Source organism: Sporobolomyces salmoneus (genome assembly GCF_050403485.1).
Source record: "Sporobolomyces salmoneus JCM6883 DNA, S_salmoneus_JCM6883_v1_ctg6, whole genome shotgun sequence".
NCBI classification, from domain to species: Eukaryota; Fungi; Basidiomycota; class Microbotryomycetes; order Sporidiobolales; family Sporidiobolaceae; genus Sporobolomyces; species Sporobolomyces salmoneus.
The window spans coordinates 60,175-76,886 of NW_027481157.1; the positions used below are offsets into that span (position 1 = coordinate 60,175).

Genomic DNA, 16,712 nt, shown 5'->3' on the forward strand with positions numbered 1-16,712 from the left:
TGCCTTTGTCGGAATACGAGGTCAATGCTAATCGGGGACAATGCGTAAGCGCTGTGAAACAACTCGGGTATGAAGGGAGTCGATAGTGCTTACTAATCTCAAATTGAGCCTCGGTAGCCATACTGACTGTTACTGAGGGGAAGAGCAGAGAGGAAAGAGACGAACAGACTATAGCCAAGCAAGTACCAGGCGCACAGACCGCCAAACCTCTCCGGACGCCTTCCGCGGTGATCAATGCGTTGACAAGGGGAGGCAAAGTGGGATGGCAGCATAAGGGCCACAGTCACGACTTGGTCACGACTTACGATTGCAGAATCTTTCATCCCTCCGCTTCAATAGCTTCACTCGCCTCACTTCGGTTCCCCGATCTTTTCGTCTTTCCTACTCTCTTCTCCCTCATCTCTTCAATCTTCCTTGTACTTCTTCAACTCGTTCACGTCCCTCAATTGCTGCCAAAGTTCTTCCAAACCAACCCAATCGTCCGCGATCGTCAACGTTCTTGCTTCTTCTTTCGCCCAATCTGCCAAGTCGTCAATCGCCGTCGTGAGCGCTTCGGTAACCTCTTCCTCGCCCCGTGGCTCCATTTCCGAGACCCATTCCTTGCGAGGATCCGAACACCACGAGATGTAGCTAGCTTCGAAGGCGCCGATGTCCCAGTCATAGTGGATACCAGGGAGGTAATCTTCGACTTCGATTTTGCCGGCACCGATCGGATCATGAAGATAACACGATGAAGCGGGGAGTCCGAACTTTTCCAAAGTGTCGGATAAGTCGACGAGCCACTCTGCATGTTCGTCGGGCGACGAGATGAATCTGTGGTCTGAGTTGACTTTGATGTCGAGGCGGTCCAACTTCGGGGCTGAGAATTCGTCGAGAATGACGAATGCGACAAGAAGAGTATCGACTTCGAAAATGTCGAGGTGTTTCAGCTCGGGAAGCACAATACGACCTGTACCAGACTGATCGAAGTTGATATTAAGTCCCGAAATTCGTAAAGCTTGTAGAGACGAGAACTTCTCGGCGAAGGACGCGAAGGAAAGATCGAGATGAATTCCCTTGAAAATGAGATCCAGACTTCGAAGAACAGATGCCGAGGCGAATTCGAGGGAGAGCGTATGATCATGAACGAGAGGGTGGTCGAAGGCGGTTTCGAGAGGCATCGTCGTGATCAACTTGAGCGTTTCGAGCGAGGTGCACTGAGACAGGAGGCGAGCAAATTCGCTGTCGAAGGTTTCAAGGAGTGGGATTCGACGGAGAGGTCTGGTTTCGATGGAGAGGGAGCGTAGCGTATGTAGATTTGCGAAGACGATCGGTCCATATTGCCAACCCGCGTCCAAACGAGCTTTCCATCCCGTGAGTCTGTCCTTGGCGTATTTCTCGAACTCGTTCGAGATCAACCGTTCGTCGCTTATCGCAACGCTACCAGTATGTCGAGGAGCAAGGGGCGGCTTGTCGAGGATGTGGCGATGGGTAGTCGAAACCTCGCGAATGTTTCGGAAGAGAGGGAGAATGCGAAACGCGAGAGCTGAAAGACGATCGAGGGATTCGGTCGGTTCAATGACGAGCGTGGTGAAGTTGTCGGCGAGGGTTGTGCCTCTAATGAAACGATCAAAGAAGGGTCCCTTGGCTTTCGAGGAATGCAAAGTCTAGGAAAACGAAAGGCGAAACGATCAGTCAGGTTTCTTGTCTTCGTCTCACTGCGCAAATCGGAGGGAAAGATCACGTACCGTGAAGAGTACCTCGACTGCCAGTGATCTCCACTCCTTGGTCACCGACGACAAAGCGTACACAGATTTGCCTCTCTCCTCGACTCTTCGCGTTTCCTCTCCATCTTTCTCTCTCATCTCGTGTCGTCGTCGATAGTTCAAGTCTCCCTGATGCGCATGGTGGACCACGAGTCGCTTGAGTTCCACTGGGAGTTTCGACAGACTCATTTTCGAACTGTTCACGAACAAAAGCGCAAGTATGTCAGCCCTGCGGTACTGAATGCGCGCGCTGACTTCGATGTCACAGCAGCCCCATGTCAGCCCTACCTCAGGGTCTGCAATCGAGTGGTCCTCCTCCCCTCCCGAGTTTGTTGATGAAGAACGATAGGGCAACTCACACGACGTCTTGACTCGGTTCTCCGCAAGCTGGATATCTCTGAGTATCTTCTGTAGTGTATCGTGCCAAGTCGAAGTCGAACTCGGTGTCGCGGGTGATGGAAGAGGAAGAAGAGCGATTCTCTCGTTTGCTCGACCAGATTCGCCTCGGCTGTGACTACTACTCTCCGCCTTTACGCTGCTAGGGATACCAAGGGATCTAGCTAGTCGTAGGAGCCAAAGCTACGCTGAACCTGTTTGGCGAAAGTTGCTTACCTCATTCAACATTCCAGGTTGCCTTTTTCCTCCTCCTCCTTCTCCCAGCTGAGTCACTCGAGCCCATTCTCTTACAGAGCGACATCCCTCCAACCATAGAGTAGTTCAGCAACCATTCCGCGACTCTACGCTCGTTCGACCGCTCTCTTTGCTTTCTTCTTTCTCCTCATCTCGGCATTCGTGTCATTCCACCAAACCGCGCTTCCGACTCACCTAAACCAGCTTGACGACTTCCAGTGGATGCAACGTACCCTCTCGAGACTTGCCGCATTCCTTCCTTTCGCTCAATCAACTCCCTCACCCAGCAAAATGTCGAACTCCGCTCCCTCTCAAATCCTCAACACTCGCAAAGAATGGAAAGAGGAACTAGCGAAGTTACCTACGCTTGAAGAAAATGGAGGAAAGATTCCTAGCGTGTTCCTGGCTCACGGTCGTAAGCTCATCTCTCGTTTGTGAGCTTCGTCTCGTTTGCTCGCCCGCTGATCCAAAATCTGCCCCGTCCACAGAACCTATGTTGATCTACCCTCCTCACCTCGTCGGAGACAACCCGATGATCTCTGCATTGGGAGAGACTCAAGGACCAGGAGGATTGCTCTGTCATTTCCTCGAAGATTTTGGACCCGTTTTGATCGAGAAATATAGACCTCGAGCAATCGTTGTACTCTCGGCGCATTACGAAACGGAAGGAGGAGGAAGTGTGACGGACTATGGGAACGACAATCCGTTGTTGTACGATTGTTAGTCTCGCTTCTTTCTCGAATCTCGAATCTCGAATCTCGCGAGCAATTGACTCCCCTCTATGTCTGTAGACTTTGGATTCCCCGACGAGTTGTATCAAGTAAAGTTTCAGTCATCAGGAGATCCTCAACTCGCTCGTCAAATCGTCGAACTGCTTCAAGCAGCAGGTATCAAACAATCGAAATTGACTTCAAAGCTCGAAACGAGAGGTAGAGACGGAAGAGGTTTCGATGGACCTGGTTTGGGTCAGTCTTCTCCAGTCGAGCTCTATGTCACTTGTCGCTGACGAATCGCTCTCGAGGTAGATCATGGAGTTTTTGTACCGTTCAAATTGATGTTTGGAGAGAATGCTCCAGTTCCGATCGTTCAGGTTCATTCTCCCTCTTCGCTCCGAATTCCTGCTGAGCTGACCTTTCACCGCGACGAAAGGTTTCAATTCCTTCAGATTTATCTCCTCAAACGCAAAGATCCCTCGGAGAAGCACTCGAACCTTTACGCTCCGAAGGCATTCTCGTCATTTCGGGAGGTCTCACGATCCATACTTTCGTGCGCTTCTCTCATTACCCTCTTTGCCTGTCCAGGCTAGGCTGACTTCCGGTCGTTTCCTCTTGATAGCGAGATTTCTCCGCCTTCTCCCCTGCTACCGCCAAACCACTCTACCATTCCTTCGAATCCTCCATCATTTCCGCCCTCTCCTCGTCTGACTACTCAATCCGCACGAAAGCTCTCGACGACCTCACTCAACATCCCGGGTTCCGATCCGCTCATCCTCGTGAAGAGCATTTCGTACCGATTTATGTCGCGGCGGGTGCGGCGAAGGAGAGCGAGGAGAAGGAAGGGAAGAAGAGTAGGATCGTTTGTGGGTTGTATGGAGCGAAGACTGTATTGTTCGGGGTTTGATTGACGGAATGAAATTGGTACTTTTTCGTGATCGAGCTCGAGCGTTCAACGACGATTCTTTCTAAGCCGCCCTCAGCGTCTCCACGAGAGTCTTTTGGAATATGGAAGTTTACAATGCTACTAGACTAACTTGAATATGACAGATATGCAGCTACTTTCATCTCTCCCGCTCTTCCCTTTCATCTCATTGCTCGCTCAACCGATCCTGAGACCCAACATAACACCCGCAACGAAAGTTGCCCTACTCTGAATATCAGCCCCAACGAAATCAATGAACCAATTCCACAATCCCACAACTCGGTTCCCACCTTGAGATGCCGGGGGTCCCGCACGAGAAGTAATGAGGGAATCGTAGGAAGACGTGAGGGCTCCCCAGTTGATGTTGATGAGGGAACGGGAGGACATGTACTGAGAAGTAGCGGAGGGGAGATTAGTTCTCGAGAGAAGAAGAGATAGAGAGGAAGAGCTGGGACGTACTTGTAAGAAAACGAAAGCTCCTCCGAGTAGGAAGGCAACGGCCTGTCAAGCAACTTCCCGCCTCAGCTGAACGTTCAACAGCTGAACGAAATGAACGAGACGACTGACCCTGAGACCTTTCTTAACGAAAACTCCGACGCAGATTCCAGAAACGGTTCCGAATCCTGCTCATGTCAAACACAGTACGGAGCGAGAGTGCACCATGAAATTCAACTCAGTCAGCGTCCGAGCCTGACCGAGGAGACAAAGAGAAGACTAACCCAAATCCCGCAAATTCAACATACTCTCTGCTTCCTTGTATTCTCCCGATGCTGCACTCGCCGCTTTATCAACCGGAGAACCAGATCCATAAGCGTACGAACGATCAGAAGCGCATTGAAGGGCCCTAATGTCCGAGTTCAGATTCGAAAGGGTGAAAGCGGCAACCGGGAGGGAAGCGAAGAGCGCCAATCGATAAGAGGCGAGGAACGAAGTCGATTGATGAGTGTAGGTAGGAGTCGCGGTACAGAGAGAACGGGGTTTCGATTGAAAGCGGAACGAAGCAGGAAGAGGGAAGGGGAAAGGAGAACGAGGGTGAGGGGTGGTTCGACCGGCTTGACGAACGAGGTTCGCTAGTGGTGAAGGGAATCTTGTGGATTGATACAACATCTTTGATGCTGTAACATGGCAGAAAGCGGGTCAGTAGCAGTCGGAAAGAGGCCTCGGTTGCAGCGATCTGTGGACAGCGTGAAGTTTTCCTTCCTTTGTCGATTCTGGCGGTACATCTATTCCCAGAGGGATCGCCCAAGCGTAATCCTTCCCGCTCAAAGCGTCCTCCTCGATACAGCCCATACGATTTCCCCTCATCATCGCCGACCCCTTTCTAGCTCATTAAGCTCCGAACACTTGATGAAGGGCGTACTCCTCAAGAGACTGACTCACAAGGTACTGTCCGATGGTTGCTGAGCGGTCTCGAGTGCTAGAACGGCTTGTTGGTTCTAGTTTGTTTCGATGACGAAGTGGTTCGAGGGAAGGGGAGAGGTGTCCTGAGTAGAAGTCCTCGACGTGAGTTCTTGGTCTAAAAGCGCTGATGCACGCAAGGGAGAAGTCGATGGAGAGGTGGAGGGAACAGAGAGAGTCTGGAAATGACTTCGCCGATTTGCGAGTTTCGCGAAAACAATCAAACGTTTGCAGCACCATCTCTGGCTTGTATGGGATAGGTCTGGGAAACGGAGAGGAGAACCTCGATCGATCTTGCATAATGCGACACAAAAGTTACATGCGAAAAATAAGAATTCTATGCTTGCGAGGAATACGTGGAGGAGAGACAGGTAGAATACATCGAAGATGGGGTATACATATGAACATGAAGAGGGATAGGAGGTTGCGGATGCGTTGTGAAGGTCTGAACGACTGTGATTTTCGTTGCGACTTGTCGATTCCGAGATCGAGCGATAAAGTCGACGTTACGTCTTCAGCCTTGAATCGATCACGTAGCTTTGAGTTCTTCAGCACCGAGCAATCGCATAGTCGTTTCCCAAACGAAGAGAGCTGAGGCATTTGTCGGGAATGCTCGTAAGATACAAGGTAAGAATCCTCGGTAGTAAGCCTGAGAGCCATCAACGTCTGTCAGATCCTGCGACAGTAGAGAGACTTGCGTTGACGTACCTTGGGTCCACCTTCTAACCAGATCGCTTTCGCAGCGGATCTCCAGGTTGGGTATTTCGGGTTCTTCAGGTTGTCCGTCATCACTCGACTACGCAGAGGGCACACGAAACCGTAGTCAGCGTTGATCAGCTATGATATGTTGGAGAAGTGGAAGGTGCGTACTTCTTGATCGCGTCGAATGGGAATGCCGAGACCCAGAAGAAATTCGAAGCCATTCCACCTGCTAGGAAGTTGACGGTTCCAGGACTCAGGTCGGGTTTGTACTTATTGAGGCCACGTTGAATGATCTCGTAAGATAAGAACCTGCACCGAGCGGAGCGAATGCATGATCAGCCTGTTTCACGAAGAAGTGTCGAAGAGCGACGAGTCGAGGAACTCACATCACCCCCATCCAACTTCTGAATAACAGAGTACCGGCGAGTCCGATATAAGGTCCGCGAAGGGGTCCTCGTTCCTTCACTAGTTGTTTCACGCAATCGATCGGTCCAGAGTAAAGCTTGGGTCCCGTAAACTGCATTTGTAGTCGAGCTTTGATGTGTTCTATCGGCGTGATGAAGAAGCAGACGGTCCACCCTGCAAGCATACCAGATACCTGTTCCGAATCGAGATCAGTCAATAAGTAGCTGTCAGAGACGGAGAAGACGAAAGAAGCTCACGAAATGACCCGGTAAACTCAACCCTAAAGCCGGTTCGTCCCCCTTCTTACTTGTCCCCGACGTGGTTTGACCCGCTACGACTCCCTCATCTCTAGAATTCGACCTCGTCTCGATCGAAGCCAGCAATAAACGGTATTGATGGAGAGAACCCATCAACATCGAATCCGAAATCGCCCATCCAACCGCTGGTGGACTTGCACCTATCGTCTCGAACGCGAACACTCGTCAGTCCCTTCGGCGCTACAGAGTGAACAGCGAACGAAGACACACCTTTGTAGAGCGCTCGAGGACCTTCACCTTTCACAGTTTCGATCAAACACTGGAGAGGTCCGCTATAAGTTCCGGGTTTACTACATTGCATCCTCACCTATTCGAATCGACGACCGAAGTCATCAGCTATAGTTCGATCGCTAAAGGGCTCAACGAAAAGTTGAACGAGAGGGAGGAAAACTGACCTTGATCGTATCGAACGGATGGCCGATCGCCAGCTTCGACAATCCCGACAAAGTACCCGCTGCGAATCCTTTCCATTTCTCCCCTGATGGTCCTTCTGCCGGTGGTGGAGGCTGCCGAGGAGGTAGAGCGGAAGAGAGGGGAGAATTTGTTGATCGATTGTCCGGGTGTAGGAGCTCTTGAGGTAGCAAGACCGGATTTGAGGTCGTAGATGTAGTCATCTGCAGAAAGCTAGTCGACGTAAGAACCGAAGTGAAGTGAGAGAAGAGGACGGCGATGACCGACAAAATCTTCTGACCTCACTTTTCTCCATCGATTCAAGGTGAGTTCTTTGGACCAACTGGGTGACTCCTTGCCACTCAGAACATCGGCCAAGGTGGTCCGAAGTTCTCCTGGGGTTAGCTGGATCCTGCCGACCTTGATCTCTTTCAACTTTATTGATGAAGCTATAGCCGGCGGTAGGAGCCAAGGGAGACTCTGTCGGCCCTGCTGAGCATAGCAAAGACTTTCATCTATCCAGTTAAGCTGACTGCGACTCCCTTGCCTTGTTGTGGACAGCACCCTTCTCCCTCCTCTTTTCTATACACCTCTACCTCTCTCGCAATGCCTCCTAAACCCAAAGGACTGAAAGCATCGAAACGAGCAGCACCCTTCGACCCCTCGAGCGTGTCCGAGGAACCGACTCCTTCGACTTCCACCGACTCGACCGAACGAACTTACCCTCTCGACGAAGACTCTCTGACCCTTTCCGACCTGTTCGAACTTCGACTCACCGTTCTCGACCTCCTCTACCCCTTCCCTACCGATCTCTTCATCTCTCAAACCGATCCCGAAAAGCTAGACGAAGCGAGATCGTTCTTGAGGGGAATTCTTCACGGTTGCGCCGTGTTGGAGCAATACGTACCTCAGTCGGGTTATGGAGACGTAGCGGAGAAGGATCAAGAAGGGAACAGGAGTGACGAGAAAGTTGAGCAAAGGAGAAAAGAAGCGGGAGAAGAAAAATTGAAGGCACTCGGACTCGATGACCGCGATATCACGGAAGGGTTGGTGCTTTATCTACAAGGATGGAGTCTCCATCAGTTGGGGGAGATCTTCGAAGACCCGAAAGAGGAAATCAAGTCGGCCGCACTCAAACTAGGAGGAGGAGGAGGAGCAGGTCCTTCGAAAAAACGAAAACTCGATCTTAACGAACCTCGAACCAAGATCGAATGGCTCGAAGCGGCTCACGCGAAGTACCGACTCGCTCACGACGGAGTCTCACGTTGTTACAGAGCGGACGGAGACGATGATCACCTCCTCATGTCTCTCACTTCGGCAGACTTCGTTCGGTGCGAAACTTCGCTCGCCAGGAGTTATTTCGAGTCGGGGGAGCAAGAGAAAGGAAAGGAGATCATGAAAGAAGAAACTCACGAGGCGTTGTTCCTTCGAGCCGGCGACGATACTTGGGCGATCGGATACCCTGAACACGAATGCCTCGAGTGTGGAGACGCAATTCTCGCCCAGATTCGAGTTTGGGCAGAAACGGTTTCGTTCATCGAGCAGTATCCTCGAGATGAACGTGAAGGATGGGAACACAAATTCGACGATTCGGAAGCAGGCGACAAAGATCTTCGTGAACTGGATAGAGCCCGGTACGTTCTCGAATCCGACGCGATCAACGGGGAACTGGCTCGATTCGAAAAGGACGCGGAAGGCAAGTTGAAGGAACATTGTGCCCTCTGGAAATGGCTCATGAGCGTCGTCATCGCCGATGCGAAAATGGCTTACTTCATCAAACTGGAGGATGCGATCGAAGCCAAATATCGACCAGAAGACGAAGACGCAGAGGAGGAGGAGGAGGACGACGAAGAGAGTGAGGTCAAAGAGTTGCCGATGGACGCAAAGGATGTGAAACTTGTTAAAGCAGCGAGCGAAGAAGGTGACTTTCCTGTTTGTTTCTGGCGAGCTACTCCGGGCAAGCTAACAAGTCGTTCATCTACAGCTATCGACGCGATTAGCCAGACTATCGCTTCTTTCGCTTCCCTCCCGGCATCCGTTGCGCATCCCGCTGGACGAGATTCGCAATATCGCAAAGTGAGTTCCATCCGTTCTCTACTCGTCCTTCTCACACGAACTGAGTTCTTGGCGCTCGTCGTTCCCACAGCTCGAAGAAGCTCTTCTGATCTCGTCGGCACTCGTCAACCCCTCCGACAAAGAAGGAACCGCGAAAATCGAAGAAGAGATTGAGAAAGTACGAAAAGAGGGAGGTCTCAACGAGGAGGAGACGGAAGGAGAAGGAAAGGCGGAGAGTGAGAAGAAGTAGATTGCTGGCAATGAGCTTGTTTACATCGACCTTAGCTGAGCGAAATTAGTTGGTCTCACGAAGAATCGAGAGCGAACGCACGTGATTGATTTTTCGCAAAGCACGCTCTCCGCTGCTGAGTGCAGAATCTATATCTTGTCCGATCGCCGCAGTGCAGGTCTCTACAGCGTGTTGTCGTAGTCGACGATGTTTTCGCGCTACGCGTCTGTCGAGAAGTTCGAAGACCGTTGTTCTTTCTTCCTCCCTCCATTCTCGACGGTCCTACAGCGACACCATTACTCAGCGACACAGTCGACACGAAACTCATAACCTGTACTGCTCAGGCGCTGTCCTATTCGCGTGAGCATCCGATTTCATCTCATCAAACTGACGTCGCTTTCGCTGACGAACTTGGTTCAAGCAGACTATGAGCTTCAAGAAACTCCCAACCGAAGTGAAACAACTCATAACCGACCACGTACAAAGGAGCGACAAGCGATACCAGGAAAGGTTCAAGGTCGAAGAGGTCTTCAAGAACGAACGCATCAACCGCGTCGAGTTTGGCTCGTATGATGATGGTCTCAAGAAGGGTTTACGAGGCAAGGCTTTCAACAGTTGGTCGCGAGTGAATCGGGAATGTCGGGAACTTTGCTTGAAAATTCTCTTCGGAGTGAGTCTGAGGATTCTTTCTCGTTTCTTGCTGTCATTCGACTGAGCATGAACTGCTTCACGACAGACTCTTACAGCTACGAGCGCCCAAAAACCTGTATTCCAATTCCGATTACTCAATGGACCGGCGGTATCGACTTTCACAAAACTCGTTCTCGACACACGAGCGAATTCCTATCACATCGGGCTCACCCTCTGCCTCATCACCGGTCGACTTCCAAACCTTTCGACTGTCATTATCGAGTCGAGTCAGGCACTCGCTACGCCTGAAACCCCGGCAGACGATCAGAAGGCGTGCAATTCGTTACAGTTGTCCATCATCGCGAAATCGATCACTCGTTGGGAGTTCGACCGCAGCGTTACGTTCGAGACGCTGAAACCCCTCATAGAAGCAAACAAGGACAACATTCTATCAGTTTCGCTCGGTCTTGTCGGCAACGGCGCCGCCGACAAACGCCTCAACCTCCTTTCCCGCTCCTGCCCTTCCCTCGAACATCTACAGATCAACTACGACGTACCCTCCGGCAAAAAGACAATCTTCCCTGACACTGCCCTCCGTGGCAACAAGTACTGCTTCCGGGAACGACTCACCTCCCTCTCTATCTCGCTCACGATTGACGCCGAAGAACCCGATGGATCTTCTCGAGGAGTCATCAACCGTTCCGTCCTTCGATTCGCAGCCCTCTTCCCTTCCCTCCGCAAATTCGAATTCGCTGTCAAGTACACTCACGGAACGTCTTCTCGATCTCGCTCCTTCGCGTCTAGGTCCGTCCCCTCTAGAACCCGTGCTCCTTCTTCCTCTACTGATTCCGACTCCCTTGACGACTCCGACGATTCTTCTCCCTCCGATACCACCGATGACCAAACCCCCTCCTCTTCCTCCTCTGATCCTCGTCCCATCCCACCTTCTAGAGCAACTCCGATCTGTCGTCTACCCTCCGTCACTCACCTCACTTTACGCTTCTCGACCCTCGCTCCAGCTTACGAAACCCTACTGGACCTCGACCTCCCGAATCTCAAACGTTTGAGCATCGAATCGCTCGACGTCGAAACTGGCTCGTACTCGGTGGAGGAGGATGACAGTCTCATTCACGAGATGATCGACCGTATTCAACAGCAAGCGAAGCTCAAGTTACTCGAATCAACGACTCGTGATCACCACTCGACTGTTGTCGGCCTTTTACTCGTCCATATTCTGCAAAGACGGTTTGGTGCTTCGCCGGAGGAGCGATCGATTCCGTTTCATATCCGGCACGACGGGATTGGGCCAAGAGGACAAACCTCTGAACCCGCGAAGGCCGCGCCGATCGACTTGATGCTGAGCGGTAGAGCGGAACAACTGAGTAATTTTGCGGAGTGGCTTCAAGCGAGAATCAATGTTGTTCGGAACGAGAGGGGTCTGGAGGAGCTCGAGGCAATGTACAAGTCGTTGGAAGAGTTGGAAGAATACAAACGATGGCTTCAAGATTAGAAACGAAAACTGGTAGATCTTGGAACTCTGCAGAACCCTCGATATTTTATATAGTTTCTCCTCCGAGTTTCTCGGCTTTGCCGTGCGCATTCGAGAGATGGCATCGAGAGTCACATCATCGGTAGCGGTCTCTTCGGACTGAGCGGCGAAATAGGATGATCTCCCTGATGTGCAACTTGCGTTTCGACTACCACCCGTTTCGGTCCCGAGACCCTTCCGTTCGGTACGACACGTACTCATACACTTCACACTAAACTCCGAGCTGATCGACCTGCTAGAACGTACGCCTGGGCTTCTCTTCTTCCGCTTCATCTAGTATCTCAAACTGACTCCGAGACTCTCGACAGCATGACATACAACTCGCTTCCATACGAAGTCAAGCAGCTTATCACTAAGCTTGTGCGACAAGGGGACCTCAACTATGCCGGACGAATCAAAGTCGAGCAAGGGAAAGCCAAGTACAGGTCTCCGACCTCAGCGATGAACGTATCGCTTAGAGGGAAAGGCTTGGATATTGGTCGAGGGTCAATCACGAGTCCAGGGAGTTGTGCTGGAAGTACCTCTTCGGAGTGAGTCTCGCTCTCGAATTGGATATTCGTTCGCGAAATCCTCTCACTGACTTGCCTCGACCGATTGCAGACTCTGAGAGCGTCGAAAGCTACAAAAGATACGTTTCAGTACGGAATCCTCGAGGGGCCAGCCGCGAACGCCGTTACGACTTTGGTGCTCGATGAGACCTCGCTCGAGGGCGTGACGTTCACTCTCTTCCACAACGCTCCACGACTTCATAACCTCGCAAAGGTGGTCATCAAGTCGATCAATACGTATAAATCCCAATGGCGCACGGAACCGGAGCGCCGAGAGGCGGCCCAGCGCGTCAATAGGCAGTTATTGAAGCTCGCAAGCTCGAAATCCATCACCTCGTGGGACTTCCGAGGCTTCGACAACCCCGAGCTTACCTACAAACTTCTTATCGGCGGCAAACCTCAGATCGTTGATACCTACTCGGCTCGGATTCGATCGCTCGCTTTCTCCGAAACCGAAATTTCGTTCTTCTCGATCGTCGCTCCTCTTCCTTCGCTCGCCCACCTCACTCTCGAGTTTGAACATGGATCCGAGCCGTATTGTCCAACAGATCACCCGCCATGGTTCACCACAACTTCTCTTCTGTACAACTACTCCTTCCGCGATCGACTCTCTTCTCTCTCCATCTCTATCATGCCCGGACCGTCTCGTCAATGGCCTCTTGATATTACCGTACTCGAATTCGCTGCCCTTTTCCCCTCTCTCCTACGCCTCGATCTCGCTGCCGACGACGCCTTTTACGACGAAACCGAGTCTCACAATCCTATCCGACTCCCAGTCCTCTCAAATCTTCGTCTCCAGCTCCCCACTTTCCTCGCTATTCACTCAACCCTGGATCGTCTCGATCTCCCCGTTCTCGAGACGTTAAGTCTGGACCTCCTCGACACGGAAGAACCATCCGAGGAGCTCCTCGATGACCTTAGAGACCATGACGCCCTTGTCAAGCGGATCAGCTCGATGGAGGGGACGCTACGATTGTTACGGCTCACCTGTCGAAATCTCTACAGAAGAGACGAAACCCTCGGCCTCCAAGATGCTCTTCACGAACTCCCGATCCAGATCATCAGAGACTGCCTCGTTTCCGACGAACATTCTGAAACTTTCGACCCTCCGCTACGACCGACCTCCGTAACGGAGAACGACGACATCCTACAATTGCAGGCGTTTTACGAGCGAGAGTGCAAGCAATGTATTTCTGAACAAGCTCCGAAACTTGGCGAAATGGCGGAATGGATACAGAAGAGGACTGAGGTGTTGGCTCAAGAGATCGGAGTGGAAGAATTCGTCGAGATCATGAAGGTGATGAAACCGTTGGAGGATCACAAAAGGTGGCTTCAAGATTGATTTAGCCGTAGTTCCTCTCCCGCTGCCTATCTGATCCTTCAAGTGTATGCATGTCTTTTCGTTGTTGTCGTCGTTCTTACGAAGCAGTTTCCGCTTTTTGCCTAGTTGTTCGACTCATTTGGCGTAGACATCGCGCACCTCTCGAGCTCATGGACTCAGCCGTCGCTCAAGGGATTGCTGACTACTCGGCTTTGACTCCGGAGATTCTCGTCTACTGTAGGCAAGCAGCATCTTTCTTTCGCGCGGGAGGTGGGTTCCTAGTCAGCGAATCGACTTTCTTCTCCGATTTCTGTTCTTCTTTCTTGTTTTTTGGTCGAGACCTTAGTATAGACGATGAGCTCAAGCGGGAGTCGAGCAAAGTCTCTCTTGGGCCCCGGTTGCGAACTCTGGTCTCTCGTCTCGTCGCTCGGCTCAGCGAAGGTTTCAGCTCAAAAATGACTTCGCGAATCCTCATTCGCGGATTGATCCAATCTCGAACTTCGATTACAACACGACTTAGTCACTGCCTCAACGTGGTACTCGCTGACCTCCCCGAGTTTATTCCTCCTTGAGAGGACTGAGACGCACACAAACAAACAGAATCAGTTTGTTTCGCTCGAGCTTCATTCCGATTTCGAAAGGGAAGCGAACTCACTTTCGTCCCCAGTTTCGTAGACTTCTCACACTCTTCGAGTTCTCGTCTTTGATGTGACTCTCCTGAGCCGAGTGGCGTTTGATATAAGCGACAACTGCACAATTTCGAACGATTTGAACCCAAATCAGTTCACTTTCTTGTTCGGAGAGACGCTGAAGGACTCGAGGAGGTACCTTTGCGCATGTGACCGAGATCTTCTTCAGTGTATTCGTCGGGGTTACCATCGGGGTTTCGTTCGAGGATATCGATCTGTCAATCGCAAGAAAGAATCGAAAATTCAAACGAAAGAGTGAGCTCGGTTGCAATCCTCCTTTCTCGCTCGCTCGACTGCATCGGACCAGAGAGTCCACGAAGAAGAAGAAGAGAAACTCACGATTTTCCTCCCACTCTCATGCCCAACACTCTCAGTACCCTCCGCTCCTTCCTCATCTACTTTCGTCTGACTCTCTTTCGACCATCCAGCCGATTTACTCTCATCAGTCTCTAACCAATCTTTCAGTTCCGATGGGGACATGTTGACCAACTCTGTATACGCAATCGAAGCCGAGAGAGCGTTAGTGGAATGCGTTCAGAAAGTTGAGTGATCCCCCAACGAGAGGAGGAGATGGATGACTTGCCTTGCCATTCTTCGATTACTTGCTCGTCTGATTTACCTCCCATGTTGACTGTTCGTTCTATTCGTGTGAGTGTTCTGGGTGAGCAGAAGGAGAAAGTACGCAACTCAAAAGGTCGGCTAGAGATATCATACGTCACAGCAGATTCGAGGAAATCGAAGGAAGTCAACCTTGAAAGATCTGGATACAGTAGATCGGATCGCGTGAATGATCGCAAGAGCTGCATTACTGTACGGTATCGAAACGCCAGTAAGAGAAGAGACAGACACGGATTGCCGCCGTAGTGCTCGAGCTTGGATCATCCTAGGAAAAGACCTTTGACTTTCGACGACACTCGTACGGTTGAGCCGTCTTACCATGGGAGCTTGTTCACTGGATCAGTGGTGTCTCTCTCAGGCAGTCACCACCGGAACGAAACCACTTCTTACAACAAACCGAGTTTCTCGAATCTCTCTCAAATCTTCAACCATTCCCTTACAACCCTCAACTCCTCGCCTTTCGTAGCTCCAGCTTGTTTCTCATAGCTTCCAAGTATCAACCTCGTCACCATGACCTCGAGTTCGTCGAGTTTCAACTTTGTAAATGTCGAAGTTGTTGTCGTTTTCGGGTTCAAGGGAGCGGACTTCAATCGAGAGATACACTGCGAAGGGGAGACCTTTCAGGACTACTCAGATTGAGACGTTCACGAGTAGAGGAACTGAAAGTAGCTCACGTTCTTAGCCCCGAACGCCGCTCTCCTCCCACACCCTTCCAACCCCCTTCCCTCTTTTCCCACACTCAAATCCGTCGTCATCTCTACAACTCTCAAGAACTCCTTAAGCCCCACCTCCGAAAGCGGATCGATAGTGTAGGATAGTTCGGCGTGTTGTAATAGTAGGAAAGGGTTTTGAGGTTGAAGTAGTAGGGAATGGTTTGAAGCTGAGAGGGATTGATCGTACCTATTCACCAGACACGAGAAGGGGTCAGTGACTGTTTTTTTGGGGGACCAGAGAGGGAAAGAGGGTGAGGAGGGAGAGAACGGACAGGCCGAGTTCGGAATAGGATTTCGAGAGGAGCATCCAGGCTTCGGCGTCGACGTAGGAAGTGTCGCAGTATTCGACTAAGAGCCGAATTCCCTCTTGGCGAGATAGACTCGTGGTTGTGGTGACGTTTAGAGGTGTAGAGAGATGTAAGGAAATTAAACGTTTTCGAATCAACTGTCGCATCTCGTGGTCCGGAGTCAGCTAAGCAGCAGCATCAGAGGAGAGTGAAGAACGGGAGAGGCTCACGACATCGGTTTCTTTCTCCTTCAATCGTTGTTCATACAGTTGTCGAGCTGATTCGAGATCACCTTTCGCTTCGAACAGCATTCCTTTCAACGACAAGATCCTTTGAGATTCCTTCGAAGGGAATTGAGCATCCAATCGATCAATCAACACCTATCATGAACACAATCGCAGTCAGCAAGGGAACGAAGAGAGGGACAGGAGAGAGAAGGAGAGATGACTGAACTGAAGCCAATTCAAGTTGACCACATTCCAACGCTGCGACCGCTAGTTGTTCTTTCACTATCCAGCCTACGATCTCACGACTCGGGCATCAATACGACTCAGACGGGGCGGCGAGAGTGAAGGAGCTCCCTCACCTTGATTCGACTGATTGTTGATCCATCCATTCTCGACAAGCTTCTGGCCCAATTCAAACACTTCCCTAGGGACTCTAGACCGACTCGTACGGATCTCTTCTAGTCTTGTGAGGATTGAGGAGGTTGAGAGCGACATTGTTGAGGAAAGAGATCAAGCGAGACAACGTCGCGTGGTTTCTTCTCCTTCTCACACCGGCTGACCTCGACAGTCGACTTGGACGATAGTTACGAGTACCGAGGGCCCTAGAGTCGCACCAAATCG

General features: G+C 51.2%; 9 protein-coding genes across 9 annotated transcripts; 4 read left to right on the plus strand and 5 right to left on the minus strand.

The window, feature by feature from the left end:
* Nucleotides 1–404: 404 nt before the first annotated feature.
* Nucleotides 405–1,160, minus strand: JCM6883_006572 (uncharacterized protein; the record flags this gene model as incomplete). Its single annotated transcript, XM_076629593.1, has 1 exon — nt 405–1,160. One exon carries the CDS (start codon nt 1,158–1,160, stop codon nt 405–407), a length of 756 nt encoding a protein of 251 aa, XP_076490220.1.
* Nucleotides 1,161–2,666: 1,506 nt separating this feature from the next.
* Nucleotides 2,667–3,995, plus strand: JCM6883_006573 (DODA-type extradiol aromatic ring-opening family dioxygenase; the record flags this gene model as incomplete). Its single annotated transcript, XM_076629594.1, has 6 exons — nt 2,667–2,790; nt 2,864–3,094; nt 3,167–3,340; nt 3,401–3,465; nt 3,525–3,641; nt 3,711–3,995. 6 exons carry the CDS (start codon nt 2,667–2,669, stop codon nt 3,993–3,995), a joined length of 996 nt encoding a protein of 331 aa, XP_076490221.1.
* Nucleotides 3,996–4,190: 195 nt separating this feature from the next.
* Nucleotides 4,191–5,120, minus strand: JCM6883_006574 (FUN14 domain-containing protein; the record flags this gene model as incomplete). The annotated part of the gene is made up of 4 exons (XM_076629595.1): nt 4,191–4,403; nt 4,473–4,514; nt 4,581–4,636; nt 4,733–5,120. The coding sequence occupies 4 exons, from the start codon at nt 5,118–5,120 to the stop codon at nt 4,191–4,193; spliced, it is 699 nt and encodes a 232-aa protein (XP_076490222.1).
* An 820-nt stretch (nt 5,121–5,940) lies between these two features.
* On the minus strand, nt 5,941–7,449 carry JCM6883_006575 (uncharacterized protein; the record flags this gene model as incomplete). Its single annotated transcript, XM_076629596.1, has 7 exons — nt 5,941–6,060; nt 6,120–6,207; nt 6,282–6,422; nt 6,500–6,711; nt 6,776–6,975; nt 7,046–7,142; nt 7,231–7,449. 7 exons carry the CDS (start codon nt 7,447–7,449, stop codon nt 5,941–5,943), a joined length of 1,077 nt encoding a protein of 358 aa, XP_076490223.1.
* Nucleotides 7,450–7,831: 382 nt separating this feature from the next.
* Nucleotides 7,832–9,530, plus strand: JCM6883_006576 (uncharacterized protein; the record flags this gene model as incomplete). The annotated part of the gene is made up of 3 exons (XM_076629597.1): nt 7,832–9,146; nt 9,210–9,301; nt 9,372–9,530. The coding sequence occupies 3 exons, from the start codon at nt 7,832–7,834 to the stop codon at nt 9,528–9,530; spliced, it is 1,566 nt and encodes a 521-aa protein (XP_076490224.1).
* A 406-nt stretch (nt 9,531–9,936) lies between these two features.
* Nucleotides 9,937–11,649, plus strand: JCM6883_006577 (uncharacterized protein; the record flags this gene model as incomplete). Its single annotated transcript, XM_076629598.1, has 2 exons — nt 9,937–10,179; nt 10,246–11,649. The coding sequence occupies 2 exons, from the start codon at nt 9,937–9,939 to the stop codon at nt 11,647–11,649; spliced, it is 1,647 nt and encodes a 548-aa protein (XP_076490225.1).
* A 348-nt stretch (nt 11,650–11,997) lies between these two features.
* On the plus strand, nt 11,998–13,578 carry JCM6883_006578 (uncharacterized protein; the record flags this gene model as incomplete). The annotated part of the gene is made up of 3 exons (XM_076629599.1): nt 11,998–12,107; nt 12,191–12,218; nt 12,289–13,578. 3 exons carry the CDS (start codon nt 11,998–12,000, stop codon nt 13,576–13,578), a joined length of 1,428 nt encoding a protein of 475 aa, XP_076490226.1.
* Nucleotides 13,579–14,115: 537 nt separating this feature from the next.
* On the minus strand, nt 14,116–14,872 carry JCM6883_006579 (DUF3140 domain-containing protein; the record flags this gene model as incomplete). The annotated part of the gene is made up of 5 exons (XM_076629600.1): nt 14,116–14,134; nt 14,213–14,306; nt 14,386–14,461; nt 14,586–14,737; nt 14,830–14,872. The coding sequence occupies 5 exons, from the start codon at nt 14,870–14,872 to the stop codon at nt 14,116–14,118; spliced, it is 384 nt and encodes a 127-aa protein (XP_076490227.1).
* A 408-nt stretch (nt 14,873–15,280) lies between these two features.
* EMC2 (Emc2p) lies at nt 15,281–16,586 on the minus strand (the record flags this gene model as incomplete). The annotated part of the gene is made up of 6 exons (XM_076629601.1): nt 15,281–15,466; nt 15,539–15,764; nt 15,850–16,022; nt 16,095–16,244; nt 16,318–16,382; nt 16,451–16,586. The coding sequence occupies 6 exons, from the start codon at nt 16,584–16,586 to the stop codon at nt 15,281–15,283; spliced, it is 936 nt and encodes a 311-aa protein (XP_076490228.1).
* Nucleotides 16,587–16,712: the final 126 nt, after the last annotated feature.